Below are 24374 nucleotides of genomic sequence, written 5' to 3' on the forward strand. Positions count from 1 at the left end.
ACACTTTTCCAAAAAGCTGGTGTACAACATCTTTATATACACACTACAAATTCAGATTACCAGACTCTAATCATCAAGACACTAAATATATAAATAACTTTGCCAACTATTTACAAGGTTTTTAAACTAATCAGGTTCCAAGCAACCAACACTCTTAAGGCAAAATTCATTTTGTATGACTGGCTGGCTAGCCTCTCAGTATTTCTCTCCCTCCCCAACTCACTCCCCACCCCCCTCAAAAAAAAAAAAAAAAAAGATAGGCAATAAACATGAACTGGAATTACCCTGCCCCTGTATTGAGAGAATTTCTTGTATGGAGCAATGAGCTAATTCTTTCTGTTCTTTCCTCAAAACAAGGAAAAAAATGTATCGAAATTCGTTTCTCTGTTTGAGTGTCAAGCAAATCCTTAAGGTGCATCCCAAGAAGTGGAAGTCCCAATGTCTTACAAGAACACCATGTTTGTATGCACTTGACAAATGGATTTGGGAATTTTGGGGAAAGCATCACTTAAAAGCTGCACAACCCTTTTTTTTTTTATTACTAAGCTCGTTAGACAGAAGATCTGAAGAGCTCCAAAGGATTCCCTGTCAGAGGTGAGACACTGTGCAATATGAAATGCAGCAAAGAGTGGGTTTTCCCAAGTGTATGTTTAACTACATCACAAATTTTTCTTACACTACATTGCTGTGCAAGATGCTGTTCACCATTTCAAGGGATTCTGCACTTCATGCCAATCCTCACCTTGGAACAAAAATTGGCCATTTCAAACAGTATCTTTTTTTGTTTGTTTGTTACAACATTGTATTCTGAAGTGCAACCACAGTGCAACCCCCTTTTGTCAATGCATGACTGAAGCAACCAAGCATATTCTGGTGGAGCAGATGGGATTCACATACCAAACGTGCTTAGTGCCTTCCTTTTAAGTCCCAATCATCACTTTGTTCTTTAGGATTTTCCAAATGCCCTGATTAGATCTTTGTTTGGAAGTGTTTGAGCTATCGTGGTTTAAAGGATTTTGGAACAAAGCTGAGACTTTATACTGAATGCAGAGGTCATCTCCAACAGAGACAGAAAGGTGGCAATTTATCGATTAGCTTTATATTTAGAAGCATCCCTTGGCTCACTGCTAGGGTTGCTCCAATCATCTGCTTCAGGTGTGGTCTTGTAGTGTCGCCACGCTGACTTATTAAAAACTGGAAGTCTTTCAAATGATTCACTTGAAAGGGCCTGTGGAGATAAAAAAACAACAAACCAACCAACTGTTAATATTAGAGATACCAAGAGCAGGATGACACTCTGGGGAGTTCTACAGTTACAAGTGTCTGGGGCTGTTTAGTCTGGAGTGGAGAAGACTGAGAGGGGATTTAAGAAATGTTTATAAATATCTGAGGGCTGAGTGTCAAGAGGGAGGGGACAGGCTCTGCTCAGTTGCATCCTGGGATAGGACAAGGGGGAATGGATATAAACTACAGCACAGGAGGTTCCACCTAAATATAAGGAGGCAGTTCTTTACTGTAAGGGTCATGGAACACTGGAACAGGCTCCCCAGAGAGGTTGTGGAGTCTCCTCCTCTGGAGACTTTCAAGACCTGTCTCTAGATGCCTAAGGGGCTTCTCTGTTAAGCCCAGACTATGGATTTTGTGTATTTTATATGCTTTGCATGGTGGTGTGTAGTTATTAATAGCACTTAAAATGGAAGATCCAACACAGGGGACTGAAAAAAAACAAACAAAAAACCACCAAGAATCAAAGCAAACTAACTGGTGTCAGGTTAATATTTATAATGCTGGGGGCTTTAGGGGATTCTCAGTAAGTGACTTACGTAAAATACAACCAAAGATACCAATTAGACATCTGAAAATAAATTGAAGAGTAAAAAGAAAGCTGACTTATGGAGCATACTAGGGACAAACTGCACTGCATTACCAGGTTAAAAGGGTCAGATTCATACCTTCAAATAAATTACAGCATCTGAACCAACACCTTCCATTGAGTAGAGTTTAAGGTCACCTTGAAAGTACCTAGCGTACAGACGAGAAATTGGCAAGCCATAGCCAAACCCAGCCTACAAAAACAGAAGAAAACAAGAGGGAAAACACATGATGTAAAGTTAAAATAAAAATTAAAATGCATATGATCACTGCAATCATTTATAAACCAGGAGATACCTGAATTTCAGACTTGCATCAAATGACTTCTCAAGCTTTCCTTTATTACTCAGCCTACACTGTAAAGTTAGAACTCAGCTTTTTGAGCAATCATCTTTTTTCCCTAGGCATAATTTTTTTTAAGTACAGAAAAAGGGGAAAAAAAAAAAAAAAAAAAGCAGAGTCCTTTCTTAGAGTCCTGCATCTGCATTGGGGCAATTCCAGGTGTTGATACAGGATGGGCAGTGACTGGCGTGAGAGCAGACCTGAAGAAAAGGGCTTGGGGGTGCTGGTGGATGAGAGGCTCAACATGAGCCAGCAGTGAGCCCTTGCAGCCCAGAGAGCCAAGCAGAGCCTGGGCTGCAGCAAAGTGTAGCCAGCAGGTTCAGGGAGGTGATTCTCCCCCTTCACACTGCTCTGGTGAGACTCCACCTGGAGTACTGTGTCCAGTTCTGGAACCCCTATTACAAGAAAGACCTGGAGGTGCTGGAAGGTGTCCAGAGAAGGGCCACAAGGATGAGCAGAGGGCTGGAGCTGCTCTCCTACGAGGACAGGCAGAGAGAGTTGGGGTTGTTCAGTCTGGAAAGAGAAGGCTCTGAGGAGATCTTATTGTAGCCTTCCAGTATCTGAAGGGGCCTACAAGAAAGCTGGGGAGGGACTTTTTAGGGTGTCAGATAATGACAGAACTAGGGGGAATAGATCCAAGATAGAGGAAGGAAGATTTAGATTAGACATTAGGAAGAAGTTCTTCTCCATAAGGGTGGTGAGACACTGGCAGAGGTTGCCCAGGGAGGTGGTGGAAGCCTCATCCCTGGAGGTTTTCAAGGCCAGGAACGATGTGGCTCTGAGCAACCTGATCTAGTGGAAGGTGTCCCAGCCCATAGCAGCATGGGCTGGAACTGACTGATCCTTGAGGTCCCTTCCAACCCTGACAATTCTGAGATTCTGTGACTACCTTGTCCATTTTGCATTTTGTTGAAGAGGTAGGTAAGCGTAGCACACAGCACATGCTGCCTCCAACCATCAAAGCAAACCAACGCTCTCTACTGCTTCCTATTCTCAAATGTGCCCAGGCTTAGGAGACTACACAAAAAAAGCCAGACAGAGGCAACTCTGTTTACTTCATCTAGGGCTCACTGTTAAGTGATTGCTGATGTCATACTGCAATAGAGACCAGAAGACTACAGCAGAATGATATATATCTAATTAGGGTTTGATGTTTACCCCATCTAACAAAAGACCAGGACTCCAAAGCACTCGATGATCGAAGACCTAACCCCTGTACAGACAACACAATTTCCAAAGCATAATAGACTTGATTGTTATTAATTTGACATTTTTATTAGACCACATGGAGATTCATGGCCATAGCTGCAACAATGTCAACACTTGGCACTTTTCCCAACCTCCTTCTGTCAGAAAAAGTTGCTAAAAACCAAGACAGGTGCCAGAGTCCTGGAACAGGCTGCCCAGAGGGGTTGTGGAGTTTCCTTCTCTGGAGACATTCAAAACCTGCCTAGATATGTTCCTGTGTGATCTGCTCTAGTTGCTCCTGCTCTGGCAGGGTGTTGGGACTGGATGATCTTTCTTGGTCCCTTCCCACCCCTAACATTTTGTGATTCAGAAACATAATTCTCAAAAGGATCCAATCACAGACATCTTTCAAACATCTAGTCTTGAAACTAGATGAATTTCTTGCACAGCCTTTAAAACAAAAAGAAAGTAATTTGACTTAAGAAAGAACTAAAAAAAAAAAAAAAAAAATTCCAAAAGCTGACTTGTATCTTTTCTGGAGACCAAACAATAAATAGACAATAGAAATCAAAAAGCAGAGTAACTGAAAAGCAAATTGTAGACAATACATACCCCTCAGAACAGCCCAAGTAAAGGGCAGTAACAAGCAACCCTGAAAACACAGATTATTTTTATTCTTATTATTTCTATCATAAACACTATTTCTATTATTATTAACACTATTTCTATTATTATTAACAATATTTCTACTGTTCTTTCATCTCCCCAGAATTATACCTCCTCAAAACCTATGCCAAACTTCTGCTTGCCACCTCCTCCACCTAGGAAAGTTTTTTTTATGCTCTGTCCTGGCCCACATAATTATTTCATACTGCCTCCTTCCAACTGTTTCCCATCAGTCTCTACATTGCCTTCAGGGTATTTTCTAAACCAGATAACTTGCAAGAAATATGAAGACAACAGACTCCAGAAGAGTGACTACCTTAAGGCTAGACCTTGCAAAAGAGGATTAACAAGAACAAGTTGCTACTCAGGTCTGTGTTTGCCCTAGAGGACAGTCAATGATGGCACATCTGCCTTGAGAAAGGAATACTTTTCAAAGCCCATTTCTCCTTAAATATTACACTATGCATTATAAAATCAGAGAAGTACTACATTTCTGTGTTACTGGTGCCTGCAGGTTTAATGAAACCTAATTTAAGCCACACTTCTCCCACTAAAAACCAATGCTGCCAGAGATGGAATCATTACATTCTGTAAGAAAACTTAATTATCATCAAACACCACCATGTGTTTCTAACACTGCCAGTGTGTTTACAGCAGTACAGATGAATACCAGACCTGCTAGAATCTGATTGCTGCCATGGTAACAAGGTTTCTCAGCAGCTTTTAGACAACATTCCCAGTAGCACTGAGAAAGGATTTTCACCAATCTACAAAAAGATCCCTCTCTCCCACTCTGCAAGTCCATGTATGTTTCATAAAGGGATCACACAGCAAGGGGATGGAGATTCACAACAGAGAAATGTCTAATATTTCAAGTGCACTGCGATTTAGTTCAGAAAATTACCTAAGTCAGGAATGACCCAAGCACAGACCTAGCTGCCTAGATGGTTTGGTCTTTGACACTAAACAATAAAGAAAGCCTCCTTTTGCAGGGACTTTGAAGGGGATTTTGTGGAACTTGAAGGATTCCTGAAATAATTTTATTCCTAGACTGACAAAGTACAGCATAATTGTTCATATAATTGGATGTGGGCCACTTCACCTAACATGTCAAGCTTTACTGCCAAGTCCTTCCACCTCTTAGTGGTGTCAAGTGGGAAGGTAGATCACAGACACCCAGTACTCACACCTGCAGTGCAGTGTCCAGCTCTGAAGACCTCAACACAGGAAGGACATGGACGTGATGGAGTGGGTCCAGAAGAGGGCCACAAAAATGATTAGGAGGCTGAAACACCTCTGCTAAGACGACAGGCTGGGGGAGCTGGGGTGTTCAGCCTGGAGAAGGCTCCAGGAAGGCCTAAAAGCAGCCTTCCAGTACCTGAAGGGGGCCTACAAGAAGACTGCAGAGGGACTGTTTGCAAAGGCCTGCAGTGATAGGATGAGAAGCAATGGTTTGAAATGAGAGTAGATTTAGGTTGGATCTCTGGAACAATTTCTTTACAATGAGGGTGGTGGAACACTGGAACAGGGTGCCAAGGGATGTAATTGAAGCCCCATCCCTGAAGATCTTCAAGGTGAGGCTCAACAAGGCTCTGAGCAGCCTGATCTAGCGGAGGATGTCCCTGCTGACTGCAGGGGGGTTGGACTGGATGACCTTTGGAGGTCCCTTCCAACCCAAACCCTTCTACGATTCTTTCTGCACACACACAAATAACAGAGCTTAACACTTCTGGACATTCAGCCATGTACAAGCATCAGTCAGATTCAGAGGGCATAAGCTGCCAGGTTCACAAGAGAGGGGGATGTTTTACAGATTTGACTACATAGACTGAAAAGGAAAACAAGGCCTGAAAATAGGGTACAGTAGAAGAATACTAAATATATATGCCACAGAATCAAGCAGTCTTGGAAGATGAGGAAATAAACACAGGAACGCATTGATAAAGATGCATGGGGAAAAATCCCCCAAAGAATAGTGTCAATCCTAAAATGAACACATTCTACAATCAGGGAGTCACAAAGGAAGAGACATTTTAATAGTGAATACAACTGGTAATCAAGGTACAAGTTTATAGTGAGAACAAGTTTCAGGAAATCCTTGTAGGCTGATAAACTAAATTGCTGATGAAAAGCCAGACAGAACAAAGGCAGATTATGATCCAAGAAAGATTCTACCATTCTTGACATAAAGAAAGAATGTTGTATTTGAATTAGGGCCTGCTCTCTATCACTCATCCCACTCAAGATTTTCTATGAAAAAGAAGAAGTCTGAAACACACCACTGAGATATGTTGCAGAAATAGGAGATGTGAAGGATTGATATCTCTACAACTACCTGAAGGGAGGTTGGAGTGAGGAGGGGGCAGCCTCTTCTCCTTGATGGTAAGTGACAGGACCAGAGGAAATAGTTACAAGCTGAGCCATGAGAGGTTCATGCTGGATATGAGGAAATATTTCTTCACTGGAAGGGTTGTCAAACATTGGAACGGTCTGCCCAGGGCAGTGCTGGAGTCACCATCCCTGGGGGTGTTTAAGCACTGTGTCAACCTGGCACTTGGAGACATGGTTTAGGTGTTGATCTTTCAGTGCTGGGTTGAGGGTTGGACTGGGTTGTGTGGAAGAGGCTTGTGAGAGCAGACTGTGTTAAACCAGCACATAACAGAACACATTTTCTCCTGGTATGTTTTACCTACATAGGAATTGCTAACAATAAACAATTTCTTCAACGGAAAACCTCATTCAGTAGATTGCAGTGAAGGGAAATGGACAACCAGAGTAGTGCAAAGGAACACCTAAATACATATTGCAATTGCTTACCAAAGGCACAGCTCTTGAGGGCTCCAAACTAGGCCTGGGTGCTGTTGAATACATGTAGTTAAACAATCTGTCTATCTTCCTTAGAGGTACACCTCCACCTTGATCACTTATCTAAAGAATGGAAAGTTAAAAGTTTTAAACATTATGTTCTGAAGAGAACACGCAAAACTCAAGCACTATTAGCTAAACAACTTGAGAGATGGTAAATATTTAGCAGCTAAGAACTTTGGGCTGGTCTAGTTTGGAAAATATGAGGCTGTGGGATGACCTCATTCTCTCTCCAGTGTCTTTAGGAGAGGTGGAGAAGGAGGTGCTGATCACTTCTCCCTGCTATCTAGTGTTAAGATTTGATATGACTTAAAAGTTGTTCCAAGGGAAGTTTAGGTTGGCTGTCAGAAAGGATTTCTTTACCAAGAGGGTGGTCAAACACTGGAACAGGCTTCCTAGAGAGATAGGATCCAACCCATGTCCCATGCCTGTCAGTGTTTAAGTGGTATCTGGACAATGCCCTTAATAAGCTTTAACTTTTGGTCAGCTCTGAAGTGGTCAGGCAGCTGGACCCAGGTCCCTTCCAACTGAAAATATTCTATTCTAATGAACATGAGGCTCGTGGCAGCTGGACCCAGGTCCCTTCCAACCGAAAATATTCTATTCTAATGAACATGAGGCATGTGTCAGAAATGCTACAGTAATTAATTTGCCTTCTCCAAATTACAAGTCATACTATGCTAAAGCTGGCAGGTTTGTAAACTGCATGTGATTTTCAGACATTTACCTTAATAGACAGATCTTCTTTTCCCAAAGTGACTAAGGTTTTGATCGATGGATAGACTTCTCTCTTACCTTCATGCAGTTCCACTGTAGCTCTCATTGAATTCTGAAGAGAAAAAAAAAAAGTCTTCAATTGTAACTTGACCACAGATGCTTTTTGTGACAGCTTCAAACTTGCATTTATTTTCTTGAACCTAGATTTTTGCATACAAATGTAAGACAAGACCGAAAAGTCTGTATTTAAAACAAATTCACTAAATGCTTTCACATTCATGACTAAGGAAGAAATTCTTCACCATGAGGGTAGACACTGGAACAGGTTGCCCAGAGAGGTGGTGGTAGCCTCATCCTTGGAAGTTTTTAAGCCAGGCTGGATGGGGCCATGAGCAACCTGATCTACTGTGAGGAGACCCTGCCCATAGCAGGGGAGTTGGAACTGGATGATCCTTGAGATCCCTTCCAACCCTGACAATTCTATGATTCTATGACTTCTCCAGTCAACCTTACAAACCAGAAGTCCATCATACATACTTTTATCTATTTGATATAGAGTCAGAGAACATAAAGCAAGAATTATTTTTCTTTCCTGTGTGAAATCAAGTAACTATACACAAGGGATGACAGCAGCCTCCACTTCTACCTTACAGAGGACCAAGAGTGATGTTCACCTCAGGAACAAGCTTTGATTTTCTCAACCTGGGTCACATACTTGTGAAGTCTGACTTTATCATAACTATTAAGAAAGCTTTCACTATCAGTCTGTCCCTTACACCCTACCATCCCTTACAGCTACCACAGAACTCTTTCGTGACTTCTACCAAAACACACCAAAAGCAGTATACAAAGTCTCACCTGTTCTGTCCTGGAACTAATTTAACAATGGCAAAAGAGGGGAAGATCTAAATGAATCAGAATGGCTCAGGTTGGAAGAGACCTTAGAGATCATCTACTCCAACCTCCCCACCACGGGCAGGGACACCTCTCAACTAGACTCAGCTGCTCAAGGCCTCATCCAATCTGGCCTTGAATACCCCCAGGGAGGAGGCAGCCACAACCTCCCTGGGCAGCCTATTCCAGAGTCTCACCGTCCTCATACTGAAGTCTAAACCTGCTCTCCCTCAACTTAAAACCATTCCCCCTTGTCCTATTGCTACACACCCTTATGAAAAGTCCCTCTCCAGCCTTCCTGTAGGATCCCTTCAGGAAGGCAGCTCTAAGGTTTCCCTGGAATCTTCTCTTCTCCAGACTGAACAGCCCCAGCTCCCTCAGCCTATCCTCACAGCAGAGGTTCTTCAGCCCTTGGCTCATCTTTGTGGCTTCCTCTGGTCTCACTCCAACAGCTCTGTGTCCTTCTTATGCTGGGGACACCAGAACTGGATTCAGTATTTGAAGTAGGGTCTCACAAGAGCAGAGTCAAGGGGCAGAATCTCCTCTCTTGCCCTGCTGGCCACACTCCTCTTGATGCAGCCTGGGATACACACTCCACAAATGTCAGAAATCAACCCCAAAATACCATGAATTTGAAAAGTTTTCCTCTGACCAAAAACATTTTCTCCCCTGAATTTCCAGTGTTCAACTGCACCACCTAGAGACCATCTGCTTCAAAAGCACACAAAAGCTCTCATGTTTCATTTTCACTGTTGTTCCAATTATTCAGAAAACACAAATAAAATCAAACACATTTCATTTACACTTGTCTAAGATATATGAGCTGTTTCCACAATAAACAAAAGACACTGATCCTAACCAGACCTCAAATATGCAATAAAGAAGTTTATGAAAATTGCAAGGTAGTGAATCATCATTGCAAAAAAAGAACAATTCTGAGTGTTTTAAACTAATCAGCTGCAAAAGCTGGGAAAATACAGAATTTTGAAGTGTGTTTAAAAAAGGCTCTAAGCCTAGGTTTTAACAGTTTCAAACTCTCTTCACTTGTTTAAGAATAAGCTTAAGAAAGAAAAAAAAATATTAAATACCATTTAAAAGCTGTAACTGAAAAGAATCTCCAATTTCAACAGCAATTTAAATTCCTAAAACCTTTGCAAATATTAACAAGTGCGACCTACCTTGAATAATTCAAATAACATATGAAACAAATGAGAAGGTACATAGACTACTTGAATAGGCTTGTTTGGAGCTTTAGCTGAAAACAAAACAAGGGAAAAAAAAAGCACAAATTATTGTTGATTTAAAACAACCATTTTACAGCATTTCTATTTAGAGGAATAACATGAAGCTGTAGGCAAAGTCAAGTATGGAAGTCCTAATTTTCCAAGTGTGAGATTAGCTCCATAAAGTAAAAAGATAAATTTCAGTTACTGCTGTCACCTGAAGTAACACATTCTAATGGTGATTTTCAGAGACATCTATGTCAGCAGAATTTGTTTAGATACTGTTTAGACTCAGCAGCAGTTCAGATTGAAGAGAGTTGGGAGGGAGGAAACTGAATGAAATACAAACAAGTGTAGAGTTGTGTAGAGTTCAAATCATAACAAGTTGCCCAGGGAGGTGGTAGAAGACCCATCCCTGGAGGTTTTTGAGGGTGGTGAGACACTGGAACAGGTTGCCCAGGGAAGCTGGTAGAAGCCTCATCCCTGGAGGTTTTTAAGGCCAGGCTGAGTGTGGCTCTGGGCAACCTATCTAGTGTGAAGTGTCCCTGCCCATGACAAGGGGACTTGGCACTAGATGATCTTTGAGGTCCCTTCCAACCCTAACAATTCTAGGATTCTAATTAATTAGCAAACCTAGAAAATCACAGATATTAAAAATATTTGAACTAATTTTACAATTACCATTGAATTCTTCAACCTCCAGATCAGGTGCCACCGTGTAGTACTGTTCACATAGCATCTTAGCAGTATCATAAGCATCTGTAATGCAATAGAACAGAAGATTGATTTACCAAATTCATCCAGAGGCCACTACCACAGTTCATCCTCTATGGGAAAGACCTCAAGCAGAACATTCATTTTAGTAACTAGTTTACAAGTGTGAAATTGGTATCCATCTTAATCCCTTTTTCCCTTTATGTTTACAGCCCATTAGGCAAGAAAGGGCAAATTCTATTTAAAACTCTACAAACAAAAGCAGATTACTAGAGACAAGCTATTTTTCATTGTTCTTCAGGGCTTGAAACCCAGAAGGGTATGAGGGTATAATCTTAGGCTGACCACAGTATCTACTTATTTGTCATTTCCTGATCACAATTTACTGCTTGCTGTTTCCATCTCAAATAGAAAAGGATGACATTGTAACCATAAATTCAGGGTTTTTTCCCACACATAATACTGTTTACAGTATTTTCAAGGCCTTCTGGAGACAAAACTGCAGTCTTTAAGATTCTCCATTTTTTCCTACAAAACACAAAAACCCCCAAGGAAACAAAACAAATAAATAAAACCAAATAAAGCAAACAAAAACCAGACACAAAACCCCCAGCCAACCAAACCCAAAATAAAACCAACCCCCCAAAAAACCCCAAACAAAACCAACCAACCCACAAAACAAAACCAAGCCCCACCCCCCCCCATCTTAATGGATTTATGTAGTGTTAAAACACAGCAAAAAAGTTTGAAGTCACATTTTGTTTGAAAGATTTCTTCTTGGTTCTAAATATTCACAGGTACCTCATTTGTAAACAAGCAATAAGAGACTGAAGAGAACCACAAGCCCAGAGATGTTCTAGCTATATGCTGAAGCTGCCTTAGCTGTGGACTAAGAGCAAGCAGATAAACAGAGAGAAACTTGCTAAGGTTCCTTAAAAATCATACTTGACCTCATTCTACATGAACCTCTTCCCTCCTGTCTAAAGTGACACTATAAAAGAAAACAGTCACTGCCAAGACTCAGAGCTGTGTGACAAGCACAAAGAGAAATCACTAGTGCCTAGAAAGGGCTGGTTATCCATAACTGTTCTCCTTCAAGATGTCTACAGAAATATCCATAATGTACCCTGTTATCTGAAATAACTTTCTATCAGCTGTGCTGACATCTGCAAGGCTGGACACATCACACCAGGCTGACACAAAGGTGCTTGAAGCCTAACAAAATTGAACTAATCAACCCTGGAAGGGCTCTTGATCAAGTCTTGGGAATGTCTCACAGAACCAGCTATCCAGTAGGAATCCTTCATGTCAAGATGTCCAGCTTCAAAGACATTCTACAAGGTTATTGTCACTAACTCATTAAAATGTGTCCTAGCAAAAAGATCAAAATCCTGTTTAATACCCAAGCTGTACCCAAACTCAGCCAGGGAGATGCATAATTCAGGGAGGGGAAAAAAAAAAGATGCAGGACTACCTACACTTACAGGATATTGTAAGATCATCTCAGAACTTCTGATGGCATTGGGCCCTGTACTTCAGGAAAAAAGGGGGCACAAGAAGCACAGCCACAACTTTGACATCAAAACCTGAAGATAACAATATAGCTAATATGACCATGAGGCTATCTACATGGAGAGAGGAACATGTTAGCATGTTTCAAAGAGTTTCCACATCACAGAAGTGAAAAATCAGATATGGATCCAGGGGACAGGAGTTGGATGCTCGGTGTAGAGAAAAACTTCAAGGCCTCTAAAAAGCTGTTCAATAACTGTATGAGAATCAAGCAAAAGCCCTCAAATACATGATGTGAACAGGCACAGCCACTATGCAAGACTTGAGAGAACAAAGAGACTCTGAATAAATCCCTTTAGCCTCATACACTTTCAAGAAGTAGTCACCTTACTAGCCCTGAGATAGAGAGTACGGCACTATCGCTTCATGACCCAGTAAAACATCCAGCCCTGAATAAAATCATGTCAGAGATCGAGATGGAGCAGGTCCAGAGGAGGGCCATGAAAATGATCACGGGGCTGGAACACCTCTGCTAAGAGGACAGGCTGAAGGAACTGGGGGTGTTCAGCCTGAAGAACAGGAGGCTGAAGGGAGACCTAATAGCAGCATTCCAGTACCCGAAGTGGGCCTAGAAGGCAGCTGCAGAGGGACTCTTTACGAAGGCCTGAAGTGATAGAGTGAAGAGCAATGGTTTGCAATTAGAGAAGAGCAGACTTAGACTGGATGTTAGGAATAAGTTCTTTACCATGAGGATAGTGGAACACTGGAACAGATTGCCCAGGGAGATGGTTGGGGCCCCATCCCTGGAGATACTCAAGGTGAAGTTCAGCAGGGCTCTGGGCAACCTGATCTAGTGGAGAATGTCCCTGTTTACTGCAGGGGAATCGGACTGTATGACCTTTGGAGGTCCCTTCCAACCCAAACCATTCTGTGATTTTATGAGTGCAGTCTTACATTTCACCTTCTGCTAAAAGCCAGCTCTTTGGCAGAGTCCCAAGACTGTAAAAGAGACCGCCGTGTTCAAAGCATGCTTCATGTCACAGCTGGAGCCAAGTTACGACAGAGTGAAGGATCTATCAGTACATCTGAAATCCTGACTCTGGGAACAAGCCTGGATTTGCTGTCAGCTTAAAAACCTTAGTATAGGGCAGTCAGTGAAATAGAGACCCTGTCTCTGTAAGCTCAGGCAGTTACAGACAACACCTGGTAGAGCAGCTTGAGCGAGAGCTGGCTGTTTAAATCCTTTCTTCAATGTTTGAAGGGCATACAGAGCTTGTAGGTACCCCAGAGTGCCAAAGTCAACATCTTATCTCTGACAAATTGCTCAGAATGTTGTCTGTGAACCAAAACATTTTGGAGCTAGCACAGTATATAGAATGCAAACTAACCCCTCCACCAATTCTACAAGGAAACAGCCTCAATCACCTTGACACTGGAAAGGAGCTTCAAGGATATCTCATCTCTTTGAAAAACAACACTGGGTGCTGTTTACAATACCCTCACTTTGCCAGTAACTGCTGCTTCAAATGTGAGAGATCTATTTTAGCTACTGGCTTGAAAACTGGACTGAGCACCTTCTGGCAGTATGTACTCCTTTATCCCAGACAGCAACTATGATTTTGATGATCAAAACATATTCAAACATTGCTATTAGAGAGAGTATCTAAACAAATACCGTGACTGCAACACATACAATGCTGCAGTCAAAATAAGGTAGAATTATTCCGAAGAAAACAAAAATAAAAGAAAGCTGCTGAAAGAAAAGGTTGGCCTTAGAGCCAAAGAGCTAGAAGCCAACAAGCCTTCATAACAGTAAGAGGTATGCACATTACAAAGCAAACTATCAGAAAGGTCAAAGTCTACATAAGAAAGGTTTCCCTCTTTACCAAAGGCTGAGAGAAGTGAAGGTGAGAAGCATGGGTTAAAGTTATTTAAATAAGTCCAGTTTTTTAATTAGTTCTGTTAAACCCAAATTTTCTCCATTCGAAATAATGAAGTCATTAGAAATTCTCAGTAAGCTGATGGCTTTACTGTGAACAACTGCAGAACTTCCATTTCTTCTTTTTTTATTAAATGAATTTAAATCCCCTTCAGTATCTTGTATCTCAGTAACATATTTGTGTGTATTCTAAATTGTGAGAAGGTTTCAATCAATAAAAATATTAACTTCACTTTACCTTTAACCACCTCTGCCACATTACAATTAGGATCAATACTTCCAATATGTTTGGGATGAGCAGGATTAATGTCTCCACCAAAGAGAAGTGCTGAAAGGAAAAACAGATGGCAGTAAATTGTCTATTACATTTGAAACAGCTCAGAAAGTTTAAATCTGAGGGTACCTGAAACTTACTGGATAATGCACCATTTTTCAAAAAGATACTCTAACAAATGGCCAGAATCCTTGTTTAGGATCACTACTTGCCTCCCTCTTTTTTTTCCCCCTTTCCTTTTTCATTTTTTAAAGCTATGACTAGTAAAAACCTAAGCTGAATTTCACACCTGGCACAGAGGTCTCTCTCACTTGACTTGCTCCCTGACTCTCAGCAGTCACTTCCTCCACTCTCTCCTTTGCACAAGGGTATGGCACTCACCAGATCCTCCACTGAGAGTTTAGTTCTCAGAGAAGTAGAAAAGTTTTACACCTTTTTTTTTTCTTTGCAGAGGTTATTTACTGCTATTTTAGCAAGCTAGTCAGCTCTGCTATGAAACAGTAGTGTGAGCTGAGTAGAAGAAAAGACCTGAAAGCTTCTCCTATCCAGTCACAGTGAGCTATCAGGCTGGCACACTGCACCCTGCAGAACTGCACTGTATGAAACAGTCTGTGAGTAGTGTATGAAACTACAGGAAAAAAAAAAACCAGACAAAAAAAACCCCACAACTTTTTCTGCATTTTTTTTCTCTGGCTTCAAGATTAGTATTTGCTGTCACTGCCAGACCACTAACTTTGCTCAGCACAGTGAAACTGTACAAAGTTATCTAAACTTTAAATGTCTACAACTGCTTTTAAGTTTCAACTAAATCACTAAGTGTGTCTATAGGAAAAGTCACTTCAGCTCAATGAAATAATATAAATACTTTAGGACTACTGCAAATTATGCTAGCACTTGGCCCAAGAATTTTATTAGGACAACGTTTTTAACTTACTTTTAACTTATCTTAGTTTTATCTCTGGCATTTGTCTGCCCAGGCACGAGTAAAGGATAAGCTGCACATTTATTGCCACATTAAAGTTATTTATACACACAGAGCAAGGTATTTGTTAGTAACATCAAAGGTTACTGGAAAGACACACAACTGGTAGTAAAATACCTTGCACTATAGTAATGTAGTGTCTGCATTATCAAATGTACTAGATAAGGAAGATGTAGTGTACTACAATTTTTAAGAGCTCATAAAAGCAGAGTACTTGGCAGAGAATGAAGCTCTAGAACTAAAAGACTCAAAGACACACTAAAAGAGATCACAAGACAGTCCTTAACTTGATACACATCACTTTCTGCATGGTTGCACATACTGGTTAATGGGAGCTGTGCATGCTGTAATATGAATATTAGTAACAAATGGAACAGAACCTAATGACAAAGGATAACTAATTCTAACATCTGATCGTAAATAGGGAACAGGAAATAAAGGGAGAACAGGTGATATAATTTAAAACCACAGTTATTTCCAACTTATTTAGGCTTTCTTGGCTTCTAAAGAAGTTGCTGGGAAGAAGAAAAAAAAAACAACTATAAAGATACTCATAGTGCATAACCTAGTCAAAGTCTGTGGTATCCTTGCATTTGATTATGGAATGTCAACTCTACAAAACTATGTTGAGAGATTTGTGAGCAGAAAAACACAGCTATTCTACTACTACCTAAAAATACCTCACGTATCACTATGCATGCTGCCTCTGCCAACAAGATTAAAAAGCGACAGCCAAGCTGACAAAGCCTGACAATTCTAAAAGAAAGCATACTGCTGGTTTGGATTTATTTCTGGGAACTGCAAAATACCCAATTAACCAGTTGTCAGTGTATCTTTCACCATAATTAGGACAAAATGTAAGATTTAGTCATGAATATGAAAACAACCAAACAAACAAAACCCCAACAAAAACAAACCCCAACCAAACAAGGAACAAAACCCACAAAAGCAGAACAAAACAAAACACACAAAAAAACCCAGCCAAACAAACAAAAAATCAAACCAAACCAAACCAAAGCCCCAAAGCTATGGCTTCAGGTTTGCAAGCAATAAGTTCTCAAACATTAAAAAACCCAATTACTTACTGTGCTGGTTAATAAGCATCCGGAAAGAGATGCGGTTGGTGTAGAATCTGTCTAGAAAGTACTGGATGTTACTGCTAACAAATGGATCAAAGCCATATTTTTCCTTGTATTCAATCACCCCTTGAGCCATGGTTGGAACCACATCATTGTGTCTGTTCCTGACTTTAATTAAAACATCTAAAAAGCTAGAGGGAAAAAAAAAATTAGAAACAGATTGTTACAAGTATAATTCAATTCAGTCTGTCACTTCTGGTTTGCAACACCCACAGCATAACTACTTTATCTGTTTACTATCCCTACCAGTCCAGCATGAGAGGGAGAAGATAAAAACAGCAGTACCTAAACAAACCTATTTACAGAGTAATATTTGGTCAACCTCTCATTCACAAGAAATGAAATATTAAATATTTAGAGCTTCAAATTAAGTCAGTCCCCCCCAAAAACATTCATTCATTTCAATGCCTCTTCACTATTACAATAAAACCTTTCTTTTCTCTGTTATTGCTGCCATATGCACCATGGTAACTATGCCCTGGGCAGTTCTCCTTGGAGAGATCCCTCCTCTCGCTCCATCTTCCAGCAGTTTAGTGCTAAAATTCAGTTCAGCTTGGCTGGAGCAAAGTGATCCCTGAGGGCAGAGAGCTCTGCCCAGCAGCAGTGGAACTGGGTCAGCCCTGAGCAATTCAGCTGCTATCCAAAAAGTGCTCTGGGTTCTTCCAAGGAGTAAAACATTTTAAATCCTAAAAGACATTGCCTGGAGATATGGCTTAGTGGTGGACTTGGTGACGTAGGGTTAATGTGTTGGACTCAATCTCGAAAGTCTTTTTCAACCTAAATGATTCTATGATCCTAACTCCTATTCTGCAACCAACAGCAGCTAGGAGATTGGAAAGGAAAATTCAGGAAAAAACAAGCTGACTGCCCTTCATAATTTATACCTCACACTTTCTTCCCAGCAACTCACCCCATGCAGTGTAGCTTTATGATGCGTTTCCTCTACCTCTCTTCCGGTAAATTGAAAGAACAGCATAGGAAAGGATCACCAGCGTGACTGCTGCTCAGTTTCCTTTTACACCACTGGATGGCAGAGCGCATACAAGGGTGCTCGGATGGGCTCTTTGTGGCAGCTCGGCAAGTTTTAGGGCATAGAATCACACAATCATTCGGGTTGCAAAAGACCCTTGAGATCATCAGGTGAAAGCATTAACCCTGCTTTACCAAGTTCACCACTAAACCATATCGCTACACTTGTGCTGCTTTTAACAAGCACTTCTGAAGCAGTCTGGAGGATTTTTCTTCCTCCTGATGAGGCAGCTCAGCACCTATGATCTTCAAAGCACTCATCATTTTTCCCTCCATGTATTAATGATTAACAGCTTTCTAAAGCTATTTTTTTCAACAACAAAACATTCTTGGTACATTTTATAACGAACAATGAAAAGAAATGCATCAATTATTTTAATGAGAAATAGAATATAATTTTCATCTAAAGTAATAAATGCATGGCTTTAGAGACAGCTCTGACAGTCCATGGATAGCATCTATAATCCTCTAAGACTGCTACAGAAGATCAGCTACAGAAGGAATCACAGAATACTCCAAGCTGGAAGGGACCTTTAAAGGTCATCTAGTCCAACATACCACTGCAGTGAGCAGAGGAAAGAACATTCAGAGCACCAGAAGTAATAAAACGACCTCTCACTCATCCTAAAAGCATATTAAAATCCACTTAAACCTTTATTTTCAGGTAGATTCATAGATTGGTTCAGGATGGAAGGGACCCTAAAGATCATCTAGTTATCATAGGCAGGGACACCTTCCACTGGCTCAGGTTGCTCGAGGCCTCATCCAACCTGGCCTTGAACACCTCCAGGGAGGGGGGATCCAGAGCCTCCCTGGCCAACCTGTTCCAGTGTCTCACCACCCTCACTAGAAATAATTTCTTCCTAATCTCCAGTCTAAATTCACCCTCCTCAAGCTTCAATACATTCCCTTTCATTCTATCACTACAAGCCCTTGTGAAAAGTCCCTTCCTGGGTTTTCTTGTAAACCCCTTTCAGGTCCTGGAAGGTTGCTATAAGGTCTCCCCAGAGAATTCTTTTCTCCAGGCTGAACATCCCAAACTCTCTCAGCCTGTCCTCATAAGGACAGCCCTCTGATCATCTCAGAGGCCCTCCTCTGGGCCCCTTCCAGCAGTAAGATGCCTTTCTTATGCTAGGGGCACCAGAACTGGATGCAGTACTCCAGGTGGGTTCTCACAAGTGCAGAGCAGAGGGGCAGAATCCCCTCCCTCATCCTGTTGGTCACAATTCTCTTGATACAGCACAGGAGAAGGGCTGTATCAAAAAGGAAGGATGCTTCCTTCCTTTTCATAACCACTCAGCCAAGACAATCATTTGACAGTACCCCATAGCATCTTTAAGAAGTGATACACTTAAAATAATTTCTTCCACTCTACATTGCTTGCTCCAAAGAAGCACAGGATTTGTTTTTCATAGTTCTTTCACCATTCTCAGTCTACCGCTTTTTGCCTGTGTGTTAACAAACAGCTCAGTAATCTCTCCACACCATTTTGTTGCATAATAAAAGGGAAGTTTAACTGCCCCATTCCCCAGTCTAAATGCTATCACACTACAAAATGACTCTTCTCTTACTTATCAATCTTGCTGACTGGATAGCTTGAACTGTTTGTGATCTGTAATCACTGAGATCTGGTGCTAGCTTTGGAGACAAGACTAGAACCTGTCACTGCTCATGCTGCTTCTCTCTTCCAGAGCAACAAGACACTAGCTAAAAACAGAGCTGGGAAGCAACACTTAAAATCTTATCTAAAAGACAGCTGCCAACACTCCCTTCTAACTGCTGTGTGCTCTCAGATTTGCTATTTGTTTTTAAATTCCTCCACTATCCACAACACAGCCTGAAGCTTAAGTTCTCCAGGAGGGCAAGCTGCTCACTGACATCCCACTACCAAAGTGCTTAAATACATATAGCATGCCAAAGGTCAAACAAAGGGCTAGGAGCTTTATCTGCTGCTGACCAACAAATAATAGCTGAAGCTAAGAATGCAAATATAGACAATAAAGGATGTCTTCAAACTTCCCATTCCATCTTCAAAGATAACTGTGTTCACTCTAGTGCCTCCATCAAGCAAGTGCTTTTGAAGGTGCTGTCATTCAGTGACAATTAGACAGGCTGGAGGGTTGAGCAGAAAGAAATCCAATGAAATACAGCAAGGACTAGAGTCTTGAATCTGGGAGAGAATAACCCCATGGACTAGCCTAGGCTGGGGAGTGACCTGTAGGAGAGAAGCATAGGGGAAAGGAGCATGAGGGTCCTGGTGGACAGAAGGATGCCCATGAGCCAGCAATGTGTCCTTGTGGCCAAGAAGGCCAATGGCATCCTGGGGTGGATCAGAAGGGCTGTGGTTAATAGTTCAAGAGAGGTTCTCCTCACACTCTACTTTGCCCTGGTGAGAACACACCTGGAACATTGTGTGCAGTTCCAGGCCTCTCAGGTCAAGAAGGACCTCAGGGAACTGCTTGAGAGAGTCCAGAACAGAGCCACAAAGATACTGAAGGGAGTGGAACATCTCCCTGCTGAGGAAAGGCTGAGGGAACTGGGGCTCTTTAGCTTGGAGAAGGAGCCTGAAGGGTGACCTCATTCATGGTGATAAAGATATGAAGGTTGAGTGCCAAGAACATAGAGCCAGGCTCTGATAAGTGATGTCCAATGACAGGACATGGGGCAATGGGTGCAAGTTGGAGCAGAGGAGGTGCCACAGGAACATGAGGAAAAACTTTTTCCCTGGGAGGGGGGCAAAACACTGGAACAGGCTGCTCAGAGAGGTTGTAGAGTCTCCTCTGGAGACATTCAAAACCCGCCAGGATGAGCTCCTGTGCGACCTGCTCTAGGGGATCCTGCTCTGGGCGCAGGGGGTTTGGGCTCCATCATTCAAGGTCTCTTCCAACCCCTTCCATTCTGTGATTCTGTGTGACCATACACATGAAGTATACAGTTACCTTTCAAAGCAGCAGGGCACAAATCAAAACACATTCTCTTAATCTTACCACTTATCTCTTGGCACCCCCTTACCCCTGGAAAATACAAGGGTTTACTGTATTCAAACTGTGAGAGATCACATCATGGAATTTGTAAAATGTTCCTGAGATTAGCTGAGGGAGGGAGATTACTCCAGGATAGCTCTGAAAATTTTATTTAGCAATGACTGTGACAAAATTCACTGTACTGTATTTTGAAATCCACAATGAATAAATAATGCAGCTGGTTTAACAGATAAGAAATTATTAATAAGAACCTATTTTAGTCAAGTGAGCTTCAGTGGCTTTTGTATTAATAAAAGAGTATTTAAGGCATTACCATTGCTGTTAAATTAAGCAAGCATGTAGACATCTGCAAAGACAGTAAGTCTCAGAACACAAGTATATTATTTAACTCCCTAATGACTGTACAGATGATTCTGTTTCAATCTCTCAGCACAGCACAAGAAAAGAAGTCATAAGAAAGCTAAAGACAAAGGAGATTTTTGCTATGTCTCTTATGGATAGTATTATCTTAAAGATTAAAAGCAGGAAAGTGATGACTAGACTGAAAAAAAAATCCTTTTAAAGGGAACAGGTATGCAGTAAGGGGTTTGGGTTTTGTTGGTTTTGGTTTTTGATTAGTTGCTCTTTTTTAAAAATAAAAGTGGTAACTGATAGTTGAGAATCACCAGAAAGAGAGGTTTAAGTTCACAATCTGAATGATTTCTGTATTAGAAACCAAAGCTACTTTCAAAGTGCAAAACTAACTGAACTAGCACTGCACATTACTTGAAAGCAACAAAATGGAACCTTCTTAAATCCACTCCAGTGTTTACTTATTTTAAATTACTAACAGAATCACTATTTTAATCTTGGTGCTGCAGAAAGGAAACTCATTTCTTGTGCTAAGTTTCTGGTGTGTATGTTATTTCCAGAAAAACTGGCAGCTTACTACTTCATTTGCTCTCAGTTCAAGGACACTCACACAAACACCCTCCCAGGACAGTGCCACAAAGAGCAAAATCAGCAAAGAAACTCAGAGGTATCAGGGGACGGAGTACAGGCATGTGAACAGCACATCTCACAAACTACTCAATTTTGGAAACAACTTCTGTCTCTGCTGCTCTGGTGAGACTTCACCTGGGATGCTGTTATCAGCTCTGAAGTCCTCAAGACAGTAAGAACATGGTCCTGATGGAGCAGGTCCAGAGGAGGGCCATGAAAATGATCAAGGGCCTGGAGCAGCTCTGCTAACAGGCCAGGCTGAGGGAGCAGGGGCTGTTCAGCCTGGAGAAGAGAAGGCTGCAGGGAGACCTAATAGTGTCCTTTCAATGCCTGAAGTGGGTCTACAAGAAGTCTGCAGAGGGACTGTTTGCAAAGGCCTGCAGTGATAGGAGGAGGGATAATGGTTTGAAATAAGAGGAGATTTAAACTAGACGTTAGGAACAAGTTCTTTACCATGAGGGTAGGGGAACATCACAACAGGTTACCCAGGGAGGTAGTTGAGGCCCCATTCCTGGAGGTGTTCAAGGTGAGGCTCAACAAGGCACTGAGCAACCTGATCTAGTGGAGGATGTCCCTGTTTACTGCAGGGGAGTTGGACTAGATGTCCTTTGGAGGTCCCTTCCAATCCAAACCCTTCTGTGATTCTGTGTTTATCCAGAGGCATATTGACACCACAGGAAACTTTCATCATTTCTTACACCCTCTACCAAGGGTGGACACCTATCTTGACACTCCTGCAACTGCACTGTTTAACAGAACTGTGGAAAGGATTCCATACGACTGATCCACAGCTTGAGGAAAGATGTTTTTATTACCTGAAATGCAACCTGACCCTGTGATGTTATGTCTATACTACTGGCAGTGACATTAATATGGCAGCGTCGTAGTAAGTCCCCATAAGGCCTGCCAGTTAACAATGCAATAAAGAAACCAAAGCACCTCTGAACTTCATCACAGAAACACTGAGTCACAATCCCTCTGAGGATTTTGTCCAACTGTCATAAAAAAAATTAACACTCACAAACATACTTGTCCTCAAATTCACACCTTAAGAGCAGAGATTAAGTTGGGCCACTCCAAAAAACATCAGCTTTAGTTTAGTCTCTGCACTCACTCCTGACCACTCACCCTCTCTACTGTGTTGGCTCTGCTGTCTTTGTAGACCATATGGTGTAACAGTCTAGGGACCATGATGGGCTGTTCTTCCTCTAAATCAAGTTTGTAGTTCCCTTCACTGCATGGCTTTATAGATAGCTGTGTCAGTACATGGATAACATCTATAATCGTCTGAGACTCATAAGTAAAAATGTTACCTTAGAAACAGCAGAAATTGTGAGAAGAGCAGAGCAGGCTCCCCAGAGAAGCAGAGACAACACCAACAGTAAGAGGACATTTTATGTTCAACTGACCAGGTCATTCAACCATTTCAGAAAGCATTAATTGAAGAATTACTGCCAACAGTGATAAAACAGATCTGTGACTATCAAACCTCTTTAGAAGACCATTTTAGTTTCTGTTCTCTCCTGTGTTAACCTTGGCTAGCTGTAACAGAAACAAAAGCCCACCTCAGCTGACAAAAAGACCACTGAGGCACTCAATGCACTTTCCAAAGATCTGTAAGTTCTCACATTCAGCTTCAAACAAAAGATGCTGGAGTGATGCTGGGGCAGAAGTACTTCCAATCCCATTAATCCCATTAAGTCGCATGTTTTGTGATACTAATTAAGGTAAAGAAAGAAGAGATGGGGACCACCATGAAATGGGGGGGAGGCATCTGATACCACACAGGGCACTACCAAGGACAGACACTCCAATGACCAAGGGATGCAAGGCTGACTTTCCTGGAACACAAAGTATGTAACACATAACATGCATACAGCATGCTGAGTGCAAAAACAAGAGAGCTGAGAGGAACCAAGAGAGGAAGCATGCTCCAATCCTCTTCACATGTTACTATATGCAAGGTACTCATTGAGGTAGAGTGCAGATACCACTAGGACAAGAAAGGCTCTGGTTCACAGGCCCAGGCATACCTCAGAGACTGAATTTCCACATGTCCCTTTCTAAGCAAACCCATCTGGCTGAAGTACTGTTCCTATTCATGCATCCATGAGGACACTATCCACAAAGATAATGGCTCGAATTCTGTGCTAAATGACGTGTGCAATCATAAAATAAAAGTCTTATATAAACACAAATGAACTCAGATGTGTGTTTTCATTCCACTGAAAAGTAGCTCATTAACTACTAGAGTTGCCAGTGTTTCTCTTCTGACCATACCTACCATAAGTAGGGTTAGAGCTACACAGCACCAACAAGGAATAGAGAAGAGAAGGAGCAGAGAAATTTGTTAAGACTTACCTGTGGTTTATTATGAGCTAAATATGGATGCAATTAAGAGCATTTTTGAAAGAGGTAGTTTGCAAAGAATAGTAAAATAACAGCTAAATACAGTTCAATATCCAGTTAAACAACACTGCCTTCAGAAAGTTAGGAACAGGTAACATGCAAAGAGCAGGGAAGTAAATTACAGAATGACAGAATGTTAGGGGCTGAAAAGGACCTTGCAGGATCATCCAATCCAACCCCCCTGCCAGAGCAGGGGCACTTAGAGTAGGTCACACATGAATGCATTCAGAAGGGTTTGGAATGTATCCAGAAAAGGAGATTCCACAACCTCTCTGCACAGCCTGTTCCAGGGCTCTGGCACCCTCACAGGGAAAAAGTTTTTCCTTATGTTCACATGGAACCTCCTCTGCTCCAGTTTGAGCCCATTGCCCCTCGTCCCATCACTGGACATCCCTGAGCAGAGCCTGGCTCTATCCTCCAGACACTGCCCTGCACATCTTTGTAACACGAACAAGGGCAGCCCCCAGGCTCCTCTTCTCCAAGCTAAAGAGCTCCAGCTCACTCAGCCTTGCCTCAGAAGGGAGATGTTCCACTCCTTTCAGCGTCTTTGTAGCTCTGCACTGAACTCTGATTTTGTAATCTTGGGTATCCTATCCAATACTGTCAGGAAGAAAAAATTTCTTCTTTAATCAGATAATACCTTC

The 24374-nt window shown here is 41.7% G+C and overlaps 1 protein-coding gene across 1 annotated transcript in view; it reads right to left on the reverse strand.

The window, feature by feature from the left end:
- Positions 1–237: 237 nt before the first annotated feature.
- PDK3 (pyruvate dehydrogenase kinase 3) overlaps positions 238–24374 on the reverse strand; it is a 47424-nt gene continuing 23287 nt past the window's right edge. Inside the window, exons 4-11 of the mRNA XM_054390686.1 lie at positions 16274–16458; positions 14171–14260; positions 10449–10526; positions 9723–9799; positions 7661–7762; positions 6886–6996; positions 1953–2066; positions 238–1228 (exon numbers count right to left, since the gene is read on the reverse strand). Of these exons, the coding sequence (XP_054246661.1) occupies positions 1085–1228; positions 1953–2066; positions 6886–6996; positions 7661–7762; positions 9723–9799; positions 10449–10526; positions 14171–14260; positions 16274–16458 (901 nt within the window). The 3' untranslated portion in view covers positions 238–1084. The remainder of the gene's footprint in view (positions 1229–1952; positions 2067–6885; positions 6997–7660; positions 7763–9722; positions 9800–10448; positions 10527–14170; positions 14261–16273; positions 16459–24374) is intronic.

This window comes from Indicator indicator, chromosome 1 (assembly GCF_027791375.1).
Source record: "Indicator indicator isolate 239-I01 chromosome 1, UM_Iind_1.1, whole genome shotgun sequence".
NCBI classification, from domain to species: domain Eukaryota; kingdom Metazoa; phylum Chordata; class Aves; order Piciformes; family Indicatoridae; genus Indicator; species Indicator indicator.